Source organism: Embiotoca jacksoni, unplaced genomic scaffold (genome assembly GCF_022577435.1).
Source record: "Embiotoca jacksoni isolate LCO1_2020_lvr unplaced genomic scaffold, fEmbJac1.0.p SCAF_8, whole genome shotgun sequence".
Taxonomy (NCBI): Eukaryota; Metazoa; Chordata; class Actinopteri; family Embiotocidae; genus Embiotoca; species Embiotoca jacksoni.
In genome coordinates, this window is record NW_027185436.1 from 6,544,089 (window position 1) to 6,564,078 (window position 19,990).

Consider the following 19,990-nt stretch of genomic DNA (forward strand, 5'->3'; position numbering starts at 1 on the left):
TTTGAGGTTGAAAACAAGCCGGTTTTATGTCATTCAAATGGTAATTTATTGATGGTTCTGAGTGAAACTCAAACTGTCTTCACTGCGGTGGTTGATGTTGGGAGTTGGTGGAGGGAAGGAGGATGAAATTTTACCCGTGAAAGGAGGAGGAGCAGGAGCGACTGCTTTCAAACAAAGTTGGTGAACAGCGCTGTAGTGGACGCACCGAAAGCACAAGGTGAGAAGGGTTTATGTTTTAAGCTGTTTTTGTCCTAACTTGTTGTAAAATACGCGCTTCCTGTAAATATCGTCTCCATGTTCTGTGTTTTTGTACTTTTTGACTCCTTTTCAAAGAACAAAACAAGCCCAACATTTGCGCGATTGACGCAGTGACTTTGCGTAATAAATGACTAATTGATAGCAGGTGACCGGCACCGTGGGCCTATTTATTGTATTTACTTTTAAGAAGAAGTTAAGAGCTTTAAAAACAACAAGTTACAACCGGAAATGTCATCATGAGGCTGCCTGGAGTGACTCTGGAGGACTGTGCTATTTTAAGCCTGGCAACATCAGTGGAGCCATAGCCTCATGTTGCTGTGTGGTGCCAAAGCATTTGAAGGCCATAGTGTGTGTTAACTCAATATTATGTATTTTATCCCCAAAGAAAGTTCTGGCTCAAAGTCTTCAAACTGGGTTTTACAGTCTAAATTGATGGCATGAGTAGTGTTAGTAGATATGCTGTATCATGGTGCTTAAAATGGCACATGAAAGCAGCCCATGAGCCATGGCAACCATAAAGACGCTGCACAGATCCTGATCAATCATGTTGCAGCTAATGTTGACAGCACTTATTGTTAGTCAGACCAGAGCACACATAGGCTGTGTTTAAAGGACTGAAAAAAATGATGTGTATTTTTGGAGGCCTTAATTGTGGATTAGGCCAGCTGTCTGTCCCAGATACTTTCAAATTGTATTACTTCTTTGGTTTAAGTATGTGACATATTTCCTATGAACGTGTCTGTTGTGGCTATATGGGTCGTGCTAACTTTGAGATTCAGGGAAACGAAGAGTAACTTTTTGTTTGACTCGAAAACAAATGGTTAAAATGATTAATCTGAAAATCCCATTTAAAAAAAAAAAAAAAAAAAAAAAAAGGCTGCAGGATGCTTATTGTTTTTGGCCCAATAAACACAGTTATATGCAACTTTCTGTTTCCCTGAATCTCTACAGCAGAGGTGGGTAGTGCAAAGTCACAGTGTCATCAGCCACAGTGGATATGTCAGTAGGAAATATACCAGATTGAAATTAACCAGAACTATCCTTTTGTTGGGGGGTCCAACCACAAAAAGTGAAAGATGTTTAAATGGTAAAATAATAAGATTTACTTTCTTCCATATTTTAACTACCTGTTCTCTTTACTCTTCTTTCCTCTCTACAGTACAAATATGAAGCTGACTGTAGTCGCTGTTTTATGTGTAACCTTTCTTTTGGCTCATATTAATCTGTCGCTGGCCGGCAGAAAAGGAAAGCTTGGTGGGATAACAAATCTTTTTAAGAAGCCTTCCAAAACAAAAACTAATCTGGACTCTAAGACTAAGGATTCAATCCTAAAAAAATCTAAACAACCCACACAACACAATCCAGGAGGCTACCCTCAGCAACCAGGCAACCCAGCAGGTTATCCTCACCCAGGAGGTTACCCTCAGCAACCAGGCAACCCAGCAGGTTATCCTCACCCAGGAGGTTACCCTCAGCAACCAGGCAGACCAGGAGGCTACCCTCAGCATCCAGGCAACCCAGCAGGTTATCCTAACCCAGGAGGTTACCCTCAGCAACCAGGCAGACCAGGAGGATACCCTAATCCTGGAGGCTACCCTCAGCAACCAGGGTACCCAGCTGGGGGCTATCCAGCTGGTGGTTACCCAGCACAGGGCTACCCTTACGGAGGAGGTTATGGCAGTTATGGAGGTTACCCAGGTGGATACATCAACTATAACCCAAACAACAGAATCCTGAGCCCTCATTATGGTGGCAGCTTTGGTTATGGGGGCCATGGTGGTCGGGGCGGCTCTCCCTTCTCCCACTCAGTTCAGGCAATGGGCATTGCTCCCTCTGATAAGTCCAGAGGATTTGGGCGCAGTGCGGTGATGGCAGCAGCTGGAGGAGCTATGGCAGGGATGGCCCTGGGCTACGGGTTGGGAAGGTTCCCACGTCCTCAATTCAACTTCCACAGCCCAGAGGAGGAGTACTACTACAACAACTATATGTACCGGAAATATGGTGCCCAGTCTACTGATACCAATGACTACAGCACAGACTCCAGACAGAGTCCACCACCGGAGTCCTTTGATGGGTACATGGACTCCTGCATGAAGAGAAAGGACCTTTTGCCTGCAGAGACTCGAAAGCCGAAACCAGCATCCACTAAAACTAAAACCACCACAGCTGCCTCTGTGAATTCCACAACTACTGCTGCACCAGTTACTGGCATGGGCACCAACGGGACAAGTAACAGCACCGCAGCAAAAAACTCCTCAACCACTTCACCCTCTGCCGCAGAAAACTCCTCGACTACTTTACCATCCGCGGAAGAAAAATCCTTGACTTCTTCAGCTTCTGCAGCAGAAAACTCCTCGACTGCTTCACCTTCAACTCCTCCTCACCCTCTAAAACAGCTTGAAGTCAAGCCTGCATCTCCAGCTTCACAGGTTCTTAGTAACGCTGCAACTGATGATGATGATGATGATGATGATGATGACGACACAGTCAGCATTGTGGAGATTGGCTACCCAGCACTGATTAGACAGATGAAAGTCAAGAGATGTCTAGAGCTTTACATGGCCTATGCTGAAAAGCACTTGAAGAAAGAGACGAAAACCACAGTCCACAGTGGGGTGCAGGGACTGGAAATGGGGTTGCGAGGGCTTTTAACTGTGGTCACCAGCCTTGTAGTGATGCTACTGATTAGCAACATGCAAACACTGCTGCACTGAGGCCTTCATTGTCAGTGAAATGATGGAGGAATAAAGTGCACAGCAAAGAGTGTATTAAAGCAGCATGACTCTGGGGACGAACTGGTCGGTGATTTGGTCCACCACCTTGATCTAGACTGAAACTATCTTGGAAACTGTTGGACGGACTTCCATGACCTTTTGTTCAAATCTTTGTTTTTCGGAGGACTAGAGGTCGACATTTTTGGTTTCAAAAAAACATCTTGATGAGTTTTTGGCAGGTAAGATTGGGTAGATAATTTGGTTTGAAACCAAGTTGCTGCCAAATTATTAAAAGTCTTATCAACCTCAGAGGAACATTATGCAAAACTAAGATTGTAAACATGGTAAACATCGGAAGCATCTTAGCACATTATCATTAGCATTTAGGTGAAAGCAGCACTGAACCACAATGATACCTGTAGACGTGGACTCTTGTTTTATTTATTAATGAAATCTGACCAGTGTCAGTGTGTTAGGGGTGTTCGTTTTCACTCTGGTGCTGGTACAGACTGTTAGGTTGATGATTTGTGTGAATAAACAGCTTTAAAATAATGATATCTGACATAAGAATGTAGTTCTACTGATACCAACTAAAAGGTGACTGATGTTTGGAGGACTGTCTGATTCAAGCAAAGTTAAAAAAAGGAGAGCGTGAATAATATATTGAATAAAAGAAACAGTAAATATCTGAATATTAGAGTATTTGTGATGGATCATTTTTTCACCATTTTAAATGTGTACTAAACCAAATTGAACCTCAAATAACACAACAAGGTTAATTGAAAAAAGAAAATATTAAAACTGCAAGCAGTGATGTACGGGCCCTCGCACTCCGGCGCGCCGCGTCCCCGAAGCCGTCTCCCCGAAGCCGTCTCCCCGAAGCCGTCTCCCCGACGTGCAGCGTGCGAGGGACCGCATATCCCCGCTTCTCGCAAAACAGGTATATAATGTATCGTCTCACCACGCCGGATATATGTGACACGTTTCATGAGGTTTCAAGCATCCTTTGACCTTAAACATCAACTTCCTGTGTCACAGCGAGACATCAAACTTTGCCGCATCGTCACGGCGACGCCCATTGACAAAGTAGAACGAATGTCTCAATATATCATCAACTACGTATTTAGGTTATTGTGACCCGACTTGACGTTCATGGGATCAACCAGCTCGACGTAGAATGTGAAAGTATGAAAAGTGTCATTTCCAGTGGCCAACAGGGGGCGCTATGACTATGAGCGAATATTACCCCACAGAGGTCTTCAGGGCGGGGCTGTTATCATACCTGTGATGTTTGGAGAAGGTCGGTCCATGTACATAAGATTTAAAGCAACTCGTAGTTTCATGGCGAGATGCTCAAAATGGCCGCCACGCTACGGGCACACACATCAACGAAAACAAATTATTTTAAGAAGATTTAATCCCAAACATGTTTTCTATCCATAGAATGTAAATTCAAGTCAGTCCGACAAAATCCCTAGGACGAGTTCGTTAAAGTACAACGTGTCAGAATCGCCCAAAATGGCGACTAAATTCAAAATGGTGTATTTCCTGTCGAGTTGACATAACGGTGCAAAGTAACTTTTTTGTGCGTCGAGGTGTGATACACGTGTCCACCGGATTTTGTGAATTTAGGTAAACGTGGCCGCCGGGGCATCTCTTTAGGGGGCGCTCTCGAGCCGTTTGGCCGCGCCCACTCGCGACTCCACTAGAATACGACATTTTTCGCCGGGAGACGTATGTGTATCCACTTTCATGAGTTTATGAATATGATAAAGCCTCCGAAAAGGAAAATCACTTCACGTAAGAAAAAGAACGTCGAACGTCCAAGAACATTTTTACGAAAAACAATTGGGCTTTCGCACCGATTCTCGGTGCTCGGGCCCTAATAAATACCAAATAGGATTTTGCATTTAGGTACTGATCACGTGATGGATTGACACTGCACTCATCTCCATATGTACTGAATGTTTTTTACATTATCGACTGAGACTGGATTTAGAATTGTACAGGACTTTTCTATCACTGGCCACGGTGGAGTTGTATTTGTGAACACTTTATATTCTACCCGTTTTGTTTATTCATTCATTATCAGTGTACTAACAACCCCGTGCTGTCTGGAAACTGTTTCTGCTGTCGTGATGTGGGTCTGCATGATTGGTTTATTATTTCTCTAAATTACATTTATTCTTCACTTACATTAGAATAACACGATTACAATGACGAAACTGTTAAAAGCAGTTCTCCCATCTTTCAGTTAACCTTGAGGTAAATACATAAAGGTTTAGTTACTTACACAATAAAAATGGTGAAAATATGAGCCATTAATATTCAGTTGGGCTCAAAATGTTAATATTGTAAAATTGCCTTATTCTTAATATTTAGTGAAATATAGGCTACATGTAAAATGTAGAATGAGAAATAAAACTTAATTTCTCAGCAAAAGTATGACTTGTCTTGTGTTGATCCTAAGAATACTAAAAGTGTGCACTCAAATGAAAATGTAGCTTTATTACTGTAAGGAGGCCACCATAATCCCACATGTATATATATCTGTATCTAATTAATTAGGGCCATCTTTGGTTTGGTATATTATATTAAGAGTGTACTTTTGCTGCTATGCACACTTTTTATTTTTAATAAAAAAAATATGCGGTAGGTCCATCGACTGATTTATCACAGGCAGTTTTCAAAGTCTTCGCTGATTGAGAATGTGTTGGTGCTCGGCACTCTTCGTTCTGGCTCCCACCCACGGACACTTATTTCCTCTCCCAGAAATCATTAAAACACACTCTGCCTTTCAAACAAATGCATGATGCTGCCAGCGAGTCTCTCAGAGCCTTTGTGTTTAACATCAAATTGTATGCATCATGTCGATAGGTTTCCTATTTGCAGTCTGCATTACAAATGAATGAAAGTGGTGATTTGATTCATGAGACGGCTCTAAACTGCTGAAATGTAACCTCTTCTGAAGTTTTTCTTCTCTCTGGATCACAGCCCGTATAAAACGATTTTCTGCTTAATGCCATGCAAATATTTAATATTCCATCAAGAAAGATTCGGGAGTTTTTTTTTTTAATGTTGGTTATAACGGAAAGTAAAAATTGCTAAAACCCCCAGAATGACCTGGCTGACAGTTTAAAAAAAGCATTTTTAGGATTTGTAAAGTTTTAAACCTCTTATTCTTGAATAAATTAGTTTTTGGTTCTATTTACATTGGCACGTCGAGAGTTTTAGTAACAGTTGATACAGTAATGACAACTATATGACCTAAAATGTGTGGTGTGTGTCAACAGATAGAGACAAAACATTTAAATGAAAAAAGATAGTTGACAAGTGTTTTACCAAACTCCTGTCTTGTACTTTAAATGTCCAACAATATATGGTGTCATTTTGCCATTGTATTCTGAATTTATTTCAGATATTAGTGCCGTTCGGTGGTGGAAGAAGAATTGATATAGCAATACCACAACAGCAAATATATTACAATTAATGTCCTGCATAGACATATATCAGTACGTCACCGCACGGATGAAGATGCTGAAAAATGAGCCAAGCGAAGCCCCGCCCCGATCCTCTGTTTCTAAGCGACCCACAATTCTCGTGCGGCCTTACGTCATAGAGTTTTCCAAACGGTGTGATCAGCACACGTCGTCACCGAAGGAGCGAATAAACACACTCCGGTGAGGCGAAATCAAAACGGAAAAGGAGCAGACAAGGAGTCATCACTCAAGGTAAGGCTGCGTTTTAAAGGGGCCGCACCCTTCTTTTCTTAATTTGGGAAAGAAAGCATTGTTTTCTCCGCACGCGACCCGTCTCTTGTCTGCGATACAATATAACCCGGAGCAAACCGCGAAAAAAAAAAGGGGGACAGTGGTAGCGGGCAGGCCATGGGCAAGCACCGTCTGTCGGAGCAAGGTCAGAAATACACTCCGTCATTGACAGAAATATGAATATAACATCCCGTTTCTACGTGGCCTTTAATGTGAGGCGATGAGGAGCAGCAGGAGGTGTGATGTAAAAATCAAATGTGCCTCACCGTTCCTTTGCTGCACCTCCCCGGGGTCTTGTTGTTGAGAGCTGTCACTGCCACACCTTATATTTGTCTTATTTTGGGTTGACCGGTTTGCCTTCAGAGGAAAACGTCATCATCTTCGATCGTTAAAAGTTGCATTGATCTCATTTTAATAACAAACCAATCGATTAACATCGATGGTTAACTTATTTTACGTCAATACTTTGTTGAGTTGTTTTTCTGTGGAAACAGCTTCGTTTTACCAGCAGACACTGAGAGCCATTCATAAATTCAACAGATGATCAACTTTCACTATAACTGCCTTTCAGAGCCTCAAACAAAGGAGGAATTTCTGGAAAAAAAAAAAAGAAGAAAGAAATAATGACATTAGCAGCCGTTTTGACGAATGAATAATCATTTCAGTCATTTTTCAAAGGTCAAACATTCTCTGGTTTCAGCTTCTCAAATGAGGATTTACTGTTTTTATTTGTTCATGTATGAGAACAATCTGAGCATCTTTTATTGTAATGGTCAAACAAAACAAGGACTTTGACGATGCCACCTTGGCTCTGGGATATTAATAATGGGCATGAGGTAACTGACTAATAAGGAAAATAATCATCTAACCATGAAAGTAACTACAAATATATATTTTGTAATAATTAAAAATTTGCAGTTGTTTTATAATGATATATTATTATTATTTTTACATACTAGATACAAATATTCTATTACAAAAATTGCAAAAATAATGTAATAATCTGTCTATAAATCCGTCCTGCTTTCTGGTCTGTAAGCCACACGCCTATAGAGTCAGCTACCGTGTTACCGTGTCGGCAATATGACCACATTTCCGACGTGTGACAGATTTACATGCTCTGAAAGTATTATAAGCAACGTTGCTGAGTTGCTGACATAGACTGTATATAAAACGTGACGGAAGATTTATCTTCTTACTGTCTGCAATAGTATTGAGGTCTGAAGTGTTATGTCAACCCAACCTGGCAGTCCATTCAGGACCAACAGCTCTGTGTTGAAATCATGGGGTAAAACAGATGGGCAAGGCTGCATGGTGCAACATTTTTTATTTGTATTCCTTGCCTGAATTAATAGAAGAAGTCGACGAAGGACGTGGTTGCACAATGCAACACAATAGCCGATATGTTCCAACACACCCAGCACAATAATAACAACCATGTGAGGTGTTTATTTGTACGACGTGGTTTACAGGCTTTCACTGTTTCCAGGAAGACCGACAGCTCTTATGAAATACGATTTTGAAGGGTAAAATTAATAAGTCCAAATATGATTATCTCATATTTTCCTCATCCTGTCTCTCTACTTTTTCCTCCCTTTTTAAAATGTCCTCTTCTCTCCTCGACTTCCTCCTATAGGGTGAAGATGAAGCTATCTTTTTCTGTGCTGTGTCTACCACTTCTTTTGTTTCACACCCCTTTTTCACTGGCCAGGAATAGAGGGGGAGGAGGGCTTGGGAAAGGCATTGGCAATAAAAAGTCCCCCAACACCAACCGAGGTGGCACCAACACCAACACAGGCAACAAAAACAACCAGGGCTCTCAGGGTGGATATCCCAAACAGATCGGACAAAACAATCAGGGAGGTTTTCCTCCACAATCCGGCAGACCCGGACAACCTGGCAGTTACCCCAAGCAGCAGGGCGGAAGAGGCTACTATCCAGGACGGGGTTCTCCATATGGAGCAGGGTATGGTCAAGGTGGTCAAGGTGGTTATGGAGGCTACCCCGGTGGATACATCAACAAAAACCCAAACAACCAAATCCTGAGCCCTCATTATGGTGGCAGCTTCGGTTACGGCGGCTACGGCGGTCGGGGCGGCTCTCCCTTCTCCCACTCAGTTCAGGCAATGGGCATCCAGCCCAACGCTAAGTCCAGAGGGTTCGGCCGCAGTGCGGTGATGGCAGCAGCCGGAGGAGCTATGGCAGGGATGGCCCTGGGCTACGGGTTGGGAAGGTTCCCCCGTCCTCCCTTCCAGTTCCACAGCTCCCAGGAGGAGTACTACTACAACAACTACATGTACAGGAAGTACGGTACCCAGTCTACTGACACCAATGACTACAGCAGAGACTACAGCTACAACTCGGTACCTCAGACCTTCGACGGCTACATGGACTCCTGCATGAGGAGACGTGACGTCCTGACCGCAGAGAGTCAAAAGCCAAAAAACAACCCAGCGGTCACGACCGCAACGACTGTTGCTGCCTCGGCTTCAGACGCTGACGCAGGCAGCAACGCAACGGAGACCAACAGGACTGCAGCAGAAAGCTCCTCGACTTCAACACTTTCAAATCTCCGCCCCGCCAACCAGCCTGAAGCCGGTCCCGTGTCTCCGGCTCCACGGTCCGTCGGCACCGCCGAAGACGATGACACAGTCAGCGTTGTGGAGATCGGTTACCCAGCTCTGATTGAGCAGCTGAAGGCCAGGAAATGCCTGGAGCGGTACATGGCTTTCTCAGAAAAGTACCTGAAGAGACAGACTGGAGGGGCAGAAGGACTGGAGATGGGCTTGCGAGGGCTTTTAGCTGTGATCACCAGTACTATACTGATGCTGCTGCACTAAGGCATTAGGGGAAGTAACAAAATAATGTCAAACGAATTGAGTAAATAGATGGAAGGTAATTAGGGAGAGAGGAACCTCTTAACATTTTAGGCCTCTCTTTATTTGGAGTCCTTCATTGTGCTCTTTATGCTTTCTCAAGATTTAGGCATTGCCTCATCGTGCATGTGCTTACCTGGCACCACATAGATGGCACATAATGGACTGCAAGTTTGAACTACGAATTGGAGGAAATGAAGGCGCCACATTGCATGTCCCTTGTTCCTCTTCTGAAAGAGACAGGGTCCATAAAGTGTACACCAGTACACACTGAGGATGTAGACCTGGTTCATTAAAGTCCATTTAGATTTTCAAGCTCTTTAGCCGCCGCCCCAGAAATTACAAGTGCCGCTGCCACCGCTTGTCTAATATAATACGCGTCTCACAAACTTTTTTTTTTTTTCCGTTATGATTTATTTATCTCAGGAGCTGCTTTTTCTCAGATTAAAAAGCATCAAAGAGGCTTTCAGCTGTGGGCTCGTACAGCCTCGGTCACGGTGAGGATCTGTGTAAATACACAGCTTTGAAATGTGCTTCAAGCAAGATATGATTGTACTGCAAGGACAGTTCATTAACACTGAGCTTTTTACCTGTCAGTAACCAATTACTTACTCTCGCTAACTGTGCTTTAGACAGACAGATTTAACAGTATAAGCATGACTGAGTATTTGTAATGGATCATCTGTATTCAATAGTGGACTTTTATCATATATGGTCCATTTAGAACTCAAACCAAAATGTCTGATTACTATATCTGTAGGTACTTATTTCATTTGGATAAACTCTTACTCAAAAGAAGAAAGATAATATGCACGTTGTTGTCCTTGCACTCCTTAAATCATCTACTTCGGATTCACTGCGAGCAGAGAGCGCTTTCTCTGAATATTTCTTGAGATTTGTCTGATATTTTTCCATTTGTACGACCTTTGCTTTGTTGAGTATGTTGTTTATGTCCCGATATTGTTTTTTTTAATAGACTTGCCTATACTTGCCTTCCCCTCTATCCAGTGTTTCATCTCTTTCTCCAATCTCTGGAGTAGCTTGTGATTGAAGAAGTGCTCTTAAAGTGTAACAACCCTGACGTACCAATTCTGAGCTGAGTTAGTGTCTGAACCCTACTGAATGTCATCGTGTATTTAACAGCCGTGTTTATGCTATCAAGATTTGTGCAGCGCAGCACGTGAGATTTGTACAAGATTTTTTTTCGAGTCATCAAAGGGGATGACTCAAAAAAAGAAATTAAAGGTACTCGCTGGAGGTTTCTTTTGCCAACTTTTAAAAAATGTCTCCGCAACCCACGTCTGCCGTGCTAAATCGTTCGACACGGTCATTATTCCTTTTGGGATAATACACCCAAAAAGACTGCAGTGAATATCTGCAATAAGCACGTAAATGTACGTAAACACTGCCACAAATCAAAATGTTTCGTCAAATCAGGAAGAAGCCTCACCGATAGCACAGCCTTTTTCTATTTATCTCTTCTCAAACACTTTTTTAGAGTTTGACCGTCGAAATGTCCCCGATCACGCGTGGTCAGAGAAAACTGCTGAGTGTACCTTTAATGTGTCGCCGTATGTAGCCCACGTCATCTTGTGTCTGGCTTTGAATGTATTTGAAAAAGCACACGTATTAATGATCCTCCGTCCTGAACAACCAAGTAGGTCGTTTATCTTGGCTTCCTGAAAACGTCCCTCAGTCGTGTTTCCTGAATCGCCCGCCGACGTAGCGCCTGCAGCAACATTTCAAACCTCCGCTGGTTGGGTTTTGATACAAGAACAAATTTCTTAGGATTTTGGACGACGTTTGAGTTGAAATACAGAATCTTTGTTTTTAATGTTACAACAATAAACGCGCGGTTACTGTTGTCATTGTTAATAGTAACACCTACAATCTGACGTTTTGTCAGCCTTTCTATCCACCCCGACCTCCTCATTATGCGGAACATGATAATTAACGCGGCCACTAGATGGCGCTGTCACGATGAACTGTAACTGTGGATCAGGATGGGCTGTTTGCCTGCAGGATTGTTCCTGACGGGAGGACGTATTTGCTGTGCTGCTGAATGTTCTGCTGACTACTGAACGTTGACTTGCACTTTTTTTGCTCGTCTTGTCAAATAAACTTTACCAACTTCCATATGTGGATGTTTGTTTTTATTAGTTTTAAGAATTTTGACTTGGATTTAATGTCACGAGAAATGTTAATAACCCATTTGCAACCTAAAATGAAGTTAAAGAGCACATTTTTTGATTTAGCTCTAAATATTTGACAATTTATAATGCTGATTGGGATCAAAGGGAAACCCTGAAATATTACATTTTCATCTGAATTTTGGTATTCAAAAAGATGTCAAAGCTGCTGTTAAAAAAAGCAGAAAGAAGAAATAAGAATCTGAACAAATGAATGTTTCTGCCTATACGTATGTATAAAGCCCTACACCCCTCATCTGTGGGTTTCCTGTACGTAGCAGTTCATTTTAAGCGTGCTTCTGTTGGGATGACTTGCTCTCGATGTAATTACTGAAAAAAAGTACAATAATGGGTAGTCACTGGATAATGATTAGTTCTGATCTGATATAAAACAACGTGCTAATGGTGGAACTAGTATTCACTCCCCTGACTTCAGTAAAATTATAAATTCAAAATGGAAATACACAATAAAAAAATACTTTACTGCAAGTATAAATCCCACGTACAAGTACAAAATCAGAAAACTCAATCAAAAGCAGAAGCAGCACATCCTATGAGGCGTGATCGTTTGCCTCTATGTTAAAGTGATGATGTGTGACGGCCGTTGTCCCTCATGGAAACATGAGACCGGTCGGAGGACTTCTTCTCTCCACACGTCCCTTTTGTCCTTTTCTTTTGTTTTAAATCACAACATCCAAACGGTAAGTGAGCGGGTGCTTCTCTTCTGACTTTTATAGATGTTTCCCACCTACTTATTTGCATTTGGTTTGAATATATTATCTTATTAATTATGATACTTGTCATGTCATTTTGTACCTCTGTGAGGTTGATTTTAGTCTCCGTGGTTGGTTCTGTCCGTCTGTTGTCAATTTACGTTACTTTCCGCGTGTGTTTGCAGCCGTTTTACGTCCCTTTGTGTTCATTTTGCATCTCTGGTTCCTAAAATCTTTGTGGCTGTTGAAGTAACTTGCCAACGAGAATCTTTTAGCCCCCGGGCCTGTGGCCGGTAGGTCTGTTCAGACATCCATCCATGAGCGGTGACCGCTCCCACCGTTTTTTTTTTCCCCCCCTCAGTCTTAGTGAGGGTGGAGTTTGTAAATCATGAATGAAGTGTGTATGAATGGATCTTTGAAAGGGCCCACTGTGCACAGAGGCTGAATCCTTAATGACTTCGGCGAGCCTCCAGCTTTTCTCTTTAGCGAGGCTGACACGAGGCTTGTGGATTACCAGGAAATGTTGTTCGGACATTCACAAACCCTTGACGATCAATTGTCAAAAACGTAATTCATCCAACACTTTATGTTATGTCTATATAGTCCAGCCCTTAACTTAGTCAAAAAAAATGTTAACAAGCAAATGTTAGCATGCAGATGTCAGCATTTAGCTCCGAGCAGTTTTATGACGTGGTTGAAAGCTCTGGAACAAGCAGAGGATCTTACGTCGTTCTTGACTAATGCTGTTTAGTCAAAAATCAACTGTTGAGCTCAAAACTATTCGCTTTTCTTGAAAAATCTAATCTTATCTGTATCACTTCCAAATACATATATATATTTTTGTGTATCTAAAATGATCTACTTGGTTTCTTCTCTGTATGACGTAATGAATAAAATTCAACAAAAAATATTTTTTTTATTATTTTTATTTATATAACATGGAAGCTTCTTTCTTTTACAAAAAAAAAAAAAAAAAATCTACAAAATGGCATGAAATGTGTAATTTAATTAGGTGAAGCTGTTCATACAAGCAATATACTTAAAATATAAACTTCTTAATATACAAGATAGACAACTCATCATCATAATGGAAGTTATGGTGAAATATACCGGGAAATGGCATTATCATATTAAGTGTGTAGCTGCTCTTAAACTCTGGTTCTACCATCGTATCTTGAGGTAGACTTAACTTAATTTACACATCTAATTTATCTCTGGTCTATCTTTACAGATTACTTATAGAATTGCTTTCCCAAAAAACAAATTGGCTCAGACTCATCACCTTCACTAACGTGATCACCAACACAATCATCAAAAATATAAAAACAGTGGGCACATTAAAAGGAGAAATAAGACTGCTGGGTACAATGCAGATAGCTAATTTTCAAATCGAATGATCTCATGACTGACAAATATCTACAAGAAGTGTCTTTTCCTCTCATCTCGTGTCCCACTGATATTTTGTCATGGTTAAACGGGGTCAACTTCCTCTTCCTGTCCTCACAGCCGGTCATTGAGGTGTTGGTGAAACAACTTAGCCGCAGCTTCTCATCCTCCAAAGGTCATAAGTTAGACCCCATTTGACTTTACAATAGTCCTCTTAACTGTCAGGCTGCAGGTTATTTTTGGACAGGGGTCAGTTCTGTGTCTATTTGTGGGATCTCAACTCAGCCTCCAGCTCTACATTACTGCCACCCAGTGGCCCAGGAGGAGGGACATCAAGGAGCCGATGACAACGATGATGCTGTTGTAGATGGGGCCACTGGATGCTCCAACGTAGTACTCCATATCTCCAGAGCCCTCTGGCTCATAGCCAGGTCTGGAGCCATAGCCTCCACCGGCTCCAAATCGTGGGTAACCATATCCCCCTCCGTAGCCCCCTCCGTATCCCCCTCCGTACCCCCCCCCATACCCTCCGTACCCCCCATATCCTCCACCTAACCCAGGGCGGCTCAGGGCAGACCCGAGCATAGAACCTCCTAATGCTCCTGCAGCAGCTGCCCCGGCTACTTTCCCCGCGCTGGGGCCACTGCTCTGGACGGGTCGGTAGGCCTGGCCACCCCAGCCCCGGCTGAAGCCTCCCCCTCCTCCTCGGCCGAAGCCTCCACGACCCCGGCGCGCCTCAGAGACGGGCAACAGTGTGGCAAGGAGAAGCAGACAGAGGGCCACTGTGATGGGCGGCTTCTGGAGACCCAGCATAACTTTTAACCTGTGAAAATAAGAAAGAAACATTGTTAGGAGTGAATTTGAACCTTCTGCCTCACTACTGAAAACAGTTGGCTTGTTGCATGTTATGATGAAAAAAAATTAAAAATGGTCTTTTTCCCCCCCAAAAAATAAAGATTTTCTTTAAAAACAATAAAAAAAATAAAAAAATAAATTAAGAAGTGTTGCATCCAACATATAAGCAAAAGCACCTTCATATTTTCTGCAAATATGTACTTGAGGTATCAAGAGAAAAAAGTATCCAGTGGCCACGTTACAAATTAATATACTGGTAAGTAGTTTGATGCGTAAAAATACAGCATATTTTGTGTTCAAGATTTCTAGCTTTGATAGTAACTATAGCTACTTGAGCCTTCAAATTATTTCTCTAAAAATGATTCATAACAGAATTGATTAAGTGAAGTACAACTATATAAAACCGTACTTCAGCGAGCATCCTCGGTTATTTCCCCACTACTGGTTCTTGCGGGCACTGTGCTCACCCAAACATGGACAGACTGACGGGATGTAGTCGGTGCAGCTTTAGCCCTGCTGCTTGGTATGTTTACGCGGTTGACGGATCTACGAGCAAAACAGATCACAGCTCTTAATCCAGCTTGGAGAAGCACATTTTACACTGCAGCTGACGTGCGATCACATAGTTTCCATAATCTGTAATACCCTTAATTTGGATCTGGTAGATGCGGCCCGGTTCTAGATCCGCGGACCTGTTGGGTGGATAACCAGCTGTTGGTCAGCAGCAAATAAACGTTTTCTCGGCGCGTGCTTATCCTAAATATGCGATCGAACCCTACTTTACTGATACCCAGAGGTAAAATCCACAACAGAGTGACCGGCTAAGAATTGACGAGATGTCAAATTAAAACAGATTTTAAAAAAACCAATTTGAATTAAATGAATACAAATGTAATTAGAAAGTAATTAAGGGAATTATACAAATAACATTAACAGGCTGTATACATTACAAATATACATATTTGTGGAGAAGAAATCCACAAATCCAGTGGTGTGACGCAGCAACCATAATGTGTATACTATTTGTTCTACAGGTAAATAAATAGTAGCTTATAGGACATAACAACATATTAAAGAGATATACAAATCTGTGTGTTGGATATGTCATTGCTACAAATATAAATAAATATAGTTTATAATGGAACCATATTGTTAAAGACAGACTAGGAGGTCTGATTATTATTATTATTACACTGATCAGTACAATTATTACATACAAATTACAGAGTAGATAACAAAATGTACGTTATCACAGTATTTTGATCAAATATTTCTACCAAAACAAGTTGTGGTGAACTTTGAAATAACGCTGCATCTTCTTTACTGCTGACAGTATTGTTCTAACCTGTAAAAATGTTAGTGGTGAAAAGTAGAAACAGTTTTAATTTGAAAGTACTTACTAAAGTACTTTTATTTCACACTTTATATTTGTATTACACTACATTTCCAAGGGAAATATTGTACTTTTTTTTACTTCACTTTTGACAAATGATATTTTCAAAAATATCATACATTATTAATATACTACCGAACAGTATATGAAGCACCGTCACCAACTGCGACACTGAAGTATTAATTGTCCAATATCATAGTACAATAATAAAACACTGACTGGATCATCACTAATTTAACTTTTGATACTTTGAATATATTTTTTTGGGTATATTTTCAATGAAAAGGCTTTTTAAAGTGGAGGATTTTAAGGTGTGATAGTACAAGTTATACTTAATGAAAACATCTTCCACCACGTGGCCACACAGGCCGTGAGCTGCATGACATCATTTGCCGTCAACACGCTCTAATCTGCGTCTTCTTACGATGACTCGAGCTATAATCACACAAGGTCACTTTGTTTGAGAATAATCTGTAGATTACAGCAAGAGCAGCACAGACTCGGAAGATGAAACACTGGAGAATGAATTGTGCCGTCCGGAGATACGAGCCAATTTGTGCAAATAACATCACACCGCACGGTGTTGGGGAAATTCACGAAAACTTGAGAGGGAACCGTATCAACCCACTAAAGTGACGACAAAACCTTAATACCGGCTCTTATGAACGATATAAACCGACTTGACTGTTCAAAGAATAAACGACCTCACCTGTTGAGTGTCCGTTAGAGACGGAAACGCAGCGGTTCAGATGATGTTCCTCGTCCAGCGATGAAAGTAGTGATGTGACGAGATGTGCCGACGCTTCAAAGCGCGTGTGGAGTAACGGAGGGGGCGTGTCCTCGAAGCGCGTGTCGAGTAACGGAGGGGGCGTGTCCTCGAAGCGCGTGTCGAGGCTTGCTTCATTTAGGGGAGGAGCCAAAAATGATGACGTCCGAAGCCTCGCTGCCCGGCTGTACCACGTGACTGCTTCGGGAGGTGGTTCAGATTTTGCAGGGAGGTTTGACGGCAATATAAACCCCTCAGGCTCCGTTCAAAATGTGGGTTGTTGGTGGAGAGTTGAGGTCAGTTGAGAGTTTGGATAGTTTGGAGAGTTTAGAGAGAGAGATAGTTTGGAGAGTTTAGAGAGAGAGAGATAGTTTGGAGATTTAGGAGAGTGAGGAGAGAAGGAGAGGTGATAAGATGGAGCCAGCTGGGAAGAGGAGGATTTCCCCTGTGTGGGAACACTTTGATTTGATAACTCCTAATAAGGTAAGCTAAATCTAACTCTATTTCAGATACATTAGGTTTGCTTATCAAGAACTGTATTTTTCACAGTTTCTTATTTTATTCAAAGGTGAGGTATTTATTGTGCTCCAAGGAGTTGGGGTACAATAACAACACCTCATCCATGCTGAGGCGTTACCGTGCCTTGCATGAGAATAAGGAGGAAACTGGAGCTTCACCCAGCCAAGGTAAGTCATTACAATATTACAAATGCACCATCACAATTTTTCCCTGTTCACTTTTGTTTATTGTGCAAATAAAGACAGGTAACAGACACTGTATTTATTCTCTTTTAACCAGCCACCAGAAAACAAGAGGTGGATGAAGCCCTCGTCTCCATGATAGTGAAGGACACACAGCCCTTCAGTATTGTGGATGATGTTGGATTCAGGGCATTTGTGTCCAAACTGGATCCTAATTATGTTCTCCCTACAAGGCAGGTATGTATGGGTGCATGCATGAAACAAATGAGTACTTTATTGTGTCTCACAGTTCAGCACTATGTATTTTTTCCTTTAGGCTCTGAAGGCCATGGTGGAGGCCAAGTATGAGTCAGCTAAGGAGAAGGCTAAGGCTAAAGTGGAAAAGGTGGCTGCTGTTAGCCTTACTTCTGACATGTGGACATCCACAAAACCAAAAACGGTTGAGAAACTGTTATTTCTGAATAAAAATGAATAAAATGTCCCCTGTCCTGTACATCATTGTCCAAGTTACACAAGCATATTCAGTCCCCTCTTCCTAGTTCCACAAGCACTTCCACTGTCCTCTGCCTGCTTAAGCCCATGCCATTTTCCTAAAGTGACAGAAAAACATGATTACACAACCTGCCATATCATATGATACTACCATTTTGGGAAAATTTACACACACAGAATACATTCAAAAAATATTTTATTATGCACATATATGATAATTTATGTACAGAAATTATTTAGTCATACATTTTTGTAATTCATAGTCATTCCCAACAGCCATAACAGACACAAAAATTCAATGCGTCACATGTGGTTGAGATACAGCTGCCTGTGATTATACACTTGGCCAGTAGGTTGTTTCGTGTGCACATGAAGCTTCGAGTAATGAACCCTTTCTGGAACCAATTGGCTGAAGTGGTTCGATGCCTCATGAGGCTTCATCTCACCATCACTATGATGAAAGCCACGAAGCGCGCGTCTCCCTCTCAGCCTGTCTGAAGGAAAGTGTGTTTCAAGGCCAGATTGTCCTCCGGATTTGTCCTCCAGGACAATCTCCAACAGGTCGAGCGGATCACTCCCGTTTCGCAGATGCTCATTGGCCGACTTGAGCACTAAGCCGCTGCACCGCCGACATCACGCATAATTACCTGAGGGTGTGTTTGCGCTTCTAATTTTGTCTGAATGATTTAACGGTGAACTAGAATGAACTAGAAGGAACCAGAGCACTTAACGAGCTTCATGACTAATGCTGCATCTCGTTTGTCTGCGCTGGGCCTGGGATAAGAGCATTTTTACATTATACAAGATTTAAACATCATTATACAACACCGTCCAGAGCGAGCCAGGTGGAGAAGACAACTTTCTTTCTTTATTATTTTTTTTAAATTTATTTATTAAATAACAATCATTGGACATAAAAAAAAACAAAAAAAAAAAAAACACCCCTACATTTTACAAGTAGTGGCGTCATTTACAAACACATTAAAGACTAATAATTTCTTCATTTTTGTAAAAGACGCAAATACGAAAGCAGGCTAAAAAATATAACATGCACGCGCTCAGAGTCACGTACACACTCTCGAGGACGTCGTCCACTGTGTGCTGTACGGCGACGTTTTCATCAAATAATGTCTGGACCACTGAACCGACTGCCTGTAAGCACGCACGCGCAAGCAGGCAAAAAGTGCAGCACGTGGAGGCAGAGGGTCCCGCTTCAAATCGCTCAGTCATTCATTGAAAACATTCTCCACCAAAGACCATCAGCGTAAATTCACAGTTTTCATGGGATTTCACTTTTGGGGTTGTGCTTCTTGTTTTGTTTTACGTCGGGGTGTTAAATAAAAGGATGTCCAGCCATGATGATTCGTTTTTTTTTTTGTGCAACCCGTGACAACATGATGTCGTTTTGTCATTTTACATTGAGACCGTAATGCATTTAAGAACAATATGAAGGCCTAAAAGTGTCCCGATTATTTCCAAGATGGATTCTCTTTCTTCAAAGGAATAATTCGATATTCTGGGAAATACCACAATCTGATCATTATAATCTAATTTGTCTGTGTGGTGAATACGAAGTCTACAGCGAGCAACCGGTTAGTTTAGCCTGGATCCATTCAAAGGGAACAAAATCTGCCCACCGAGCAAACACATGACTTCTTGTTTAATCCACAGTGTAAAAACTATGGATTTTTTTTTTTATGTCCCAAACTGCGTCTCGGAGAAGAAACGGTCTGACACGTGAACCTCTGGAGAACCACGTGTCATTTCAACAATCTGTGTTTTTACAGATGAAAACAAAAGAGATCCAGAGTGTTTTATAGAGAGCTTCAGACACGCCGGTCGGTGTGTTTTGCCACCTTTGGATATATCCAGGCTGC

The 19,990-nt window shown here is 41.8% G+C and overlaps 2 protein-coding genes across 2 annotated transcripts; both read left to right on the plus strand.

Moving 5' to 3' along the window:
- Positions 1-127: 127 nt before the first annotated feature.
- Positions 128-5,627, plus strand: LOC138191972 (uncharacterized). The gene is made up of 2 exons (XM_069139093.1): positions 128-217; positions 1,418-5,627. The coding sequence occupies exon 2, from the start codon at positions 1,425-1,427 to the stop codon at positions 2,970-2,972; it is 1,548 nt and encodes a 515-aa protein (XP_068995194.1). The 5' UTR covers positions 128-217; positions 1,418-1,424; the 3' UTR covers positions 2,973-5,627.
- A 956-nt stretch (positions 5,628-6,583) lies between these two features.
- On the plus strand, positions 6,584-11,754 carry LOC138191448 (uncharacterized). Its single transcript, XM_069138283.1, has 2 exons — positions 6,584-6,703; positions 8,379-11,754. Exon 2 carries the CDS (start codon positions 8,386-8,388, stop codon positions 9,580-9,582), a length of 1,197 nt encoding a protein of 398 aa, XP_068994384.1. The 5' UTR covers positions 6,584-6,703; positions 8,379-8,385; the 3' UTR covers positions 9,583-11,754.
- The last annotated feature ends 8,236 nt before the right edge of the window (positions 11,755-19,990 follow it).

Excerpts from the sequence above, each read along its gene's own strand:
- LOC138191448 (XM_069138283.1), top strand. The coding sequence starts at position 8,386 with ATGAAGCTATCTTTTTCTGTGCTGTGTCTACCACTTCTTTTGTTTCAC.
- LOC138191972 (XM_069139093.1), top strand. The coding sequence starts at position 1,425 with ATGAAGCTGACTGTAGTCGCTGTTTTATGTGTAACCTTTCTTTTGGCT.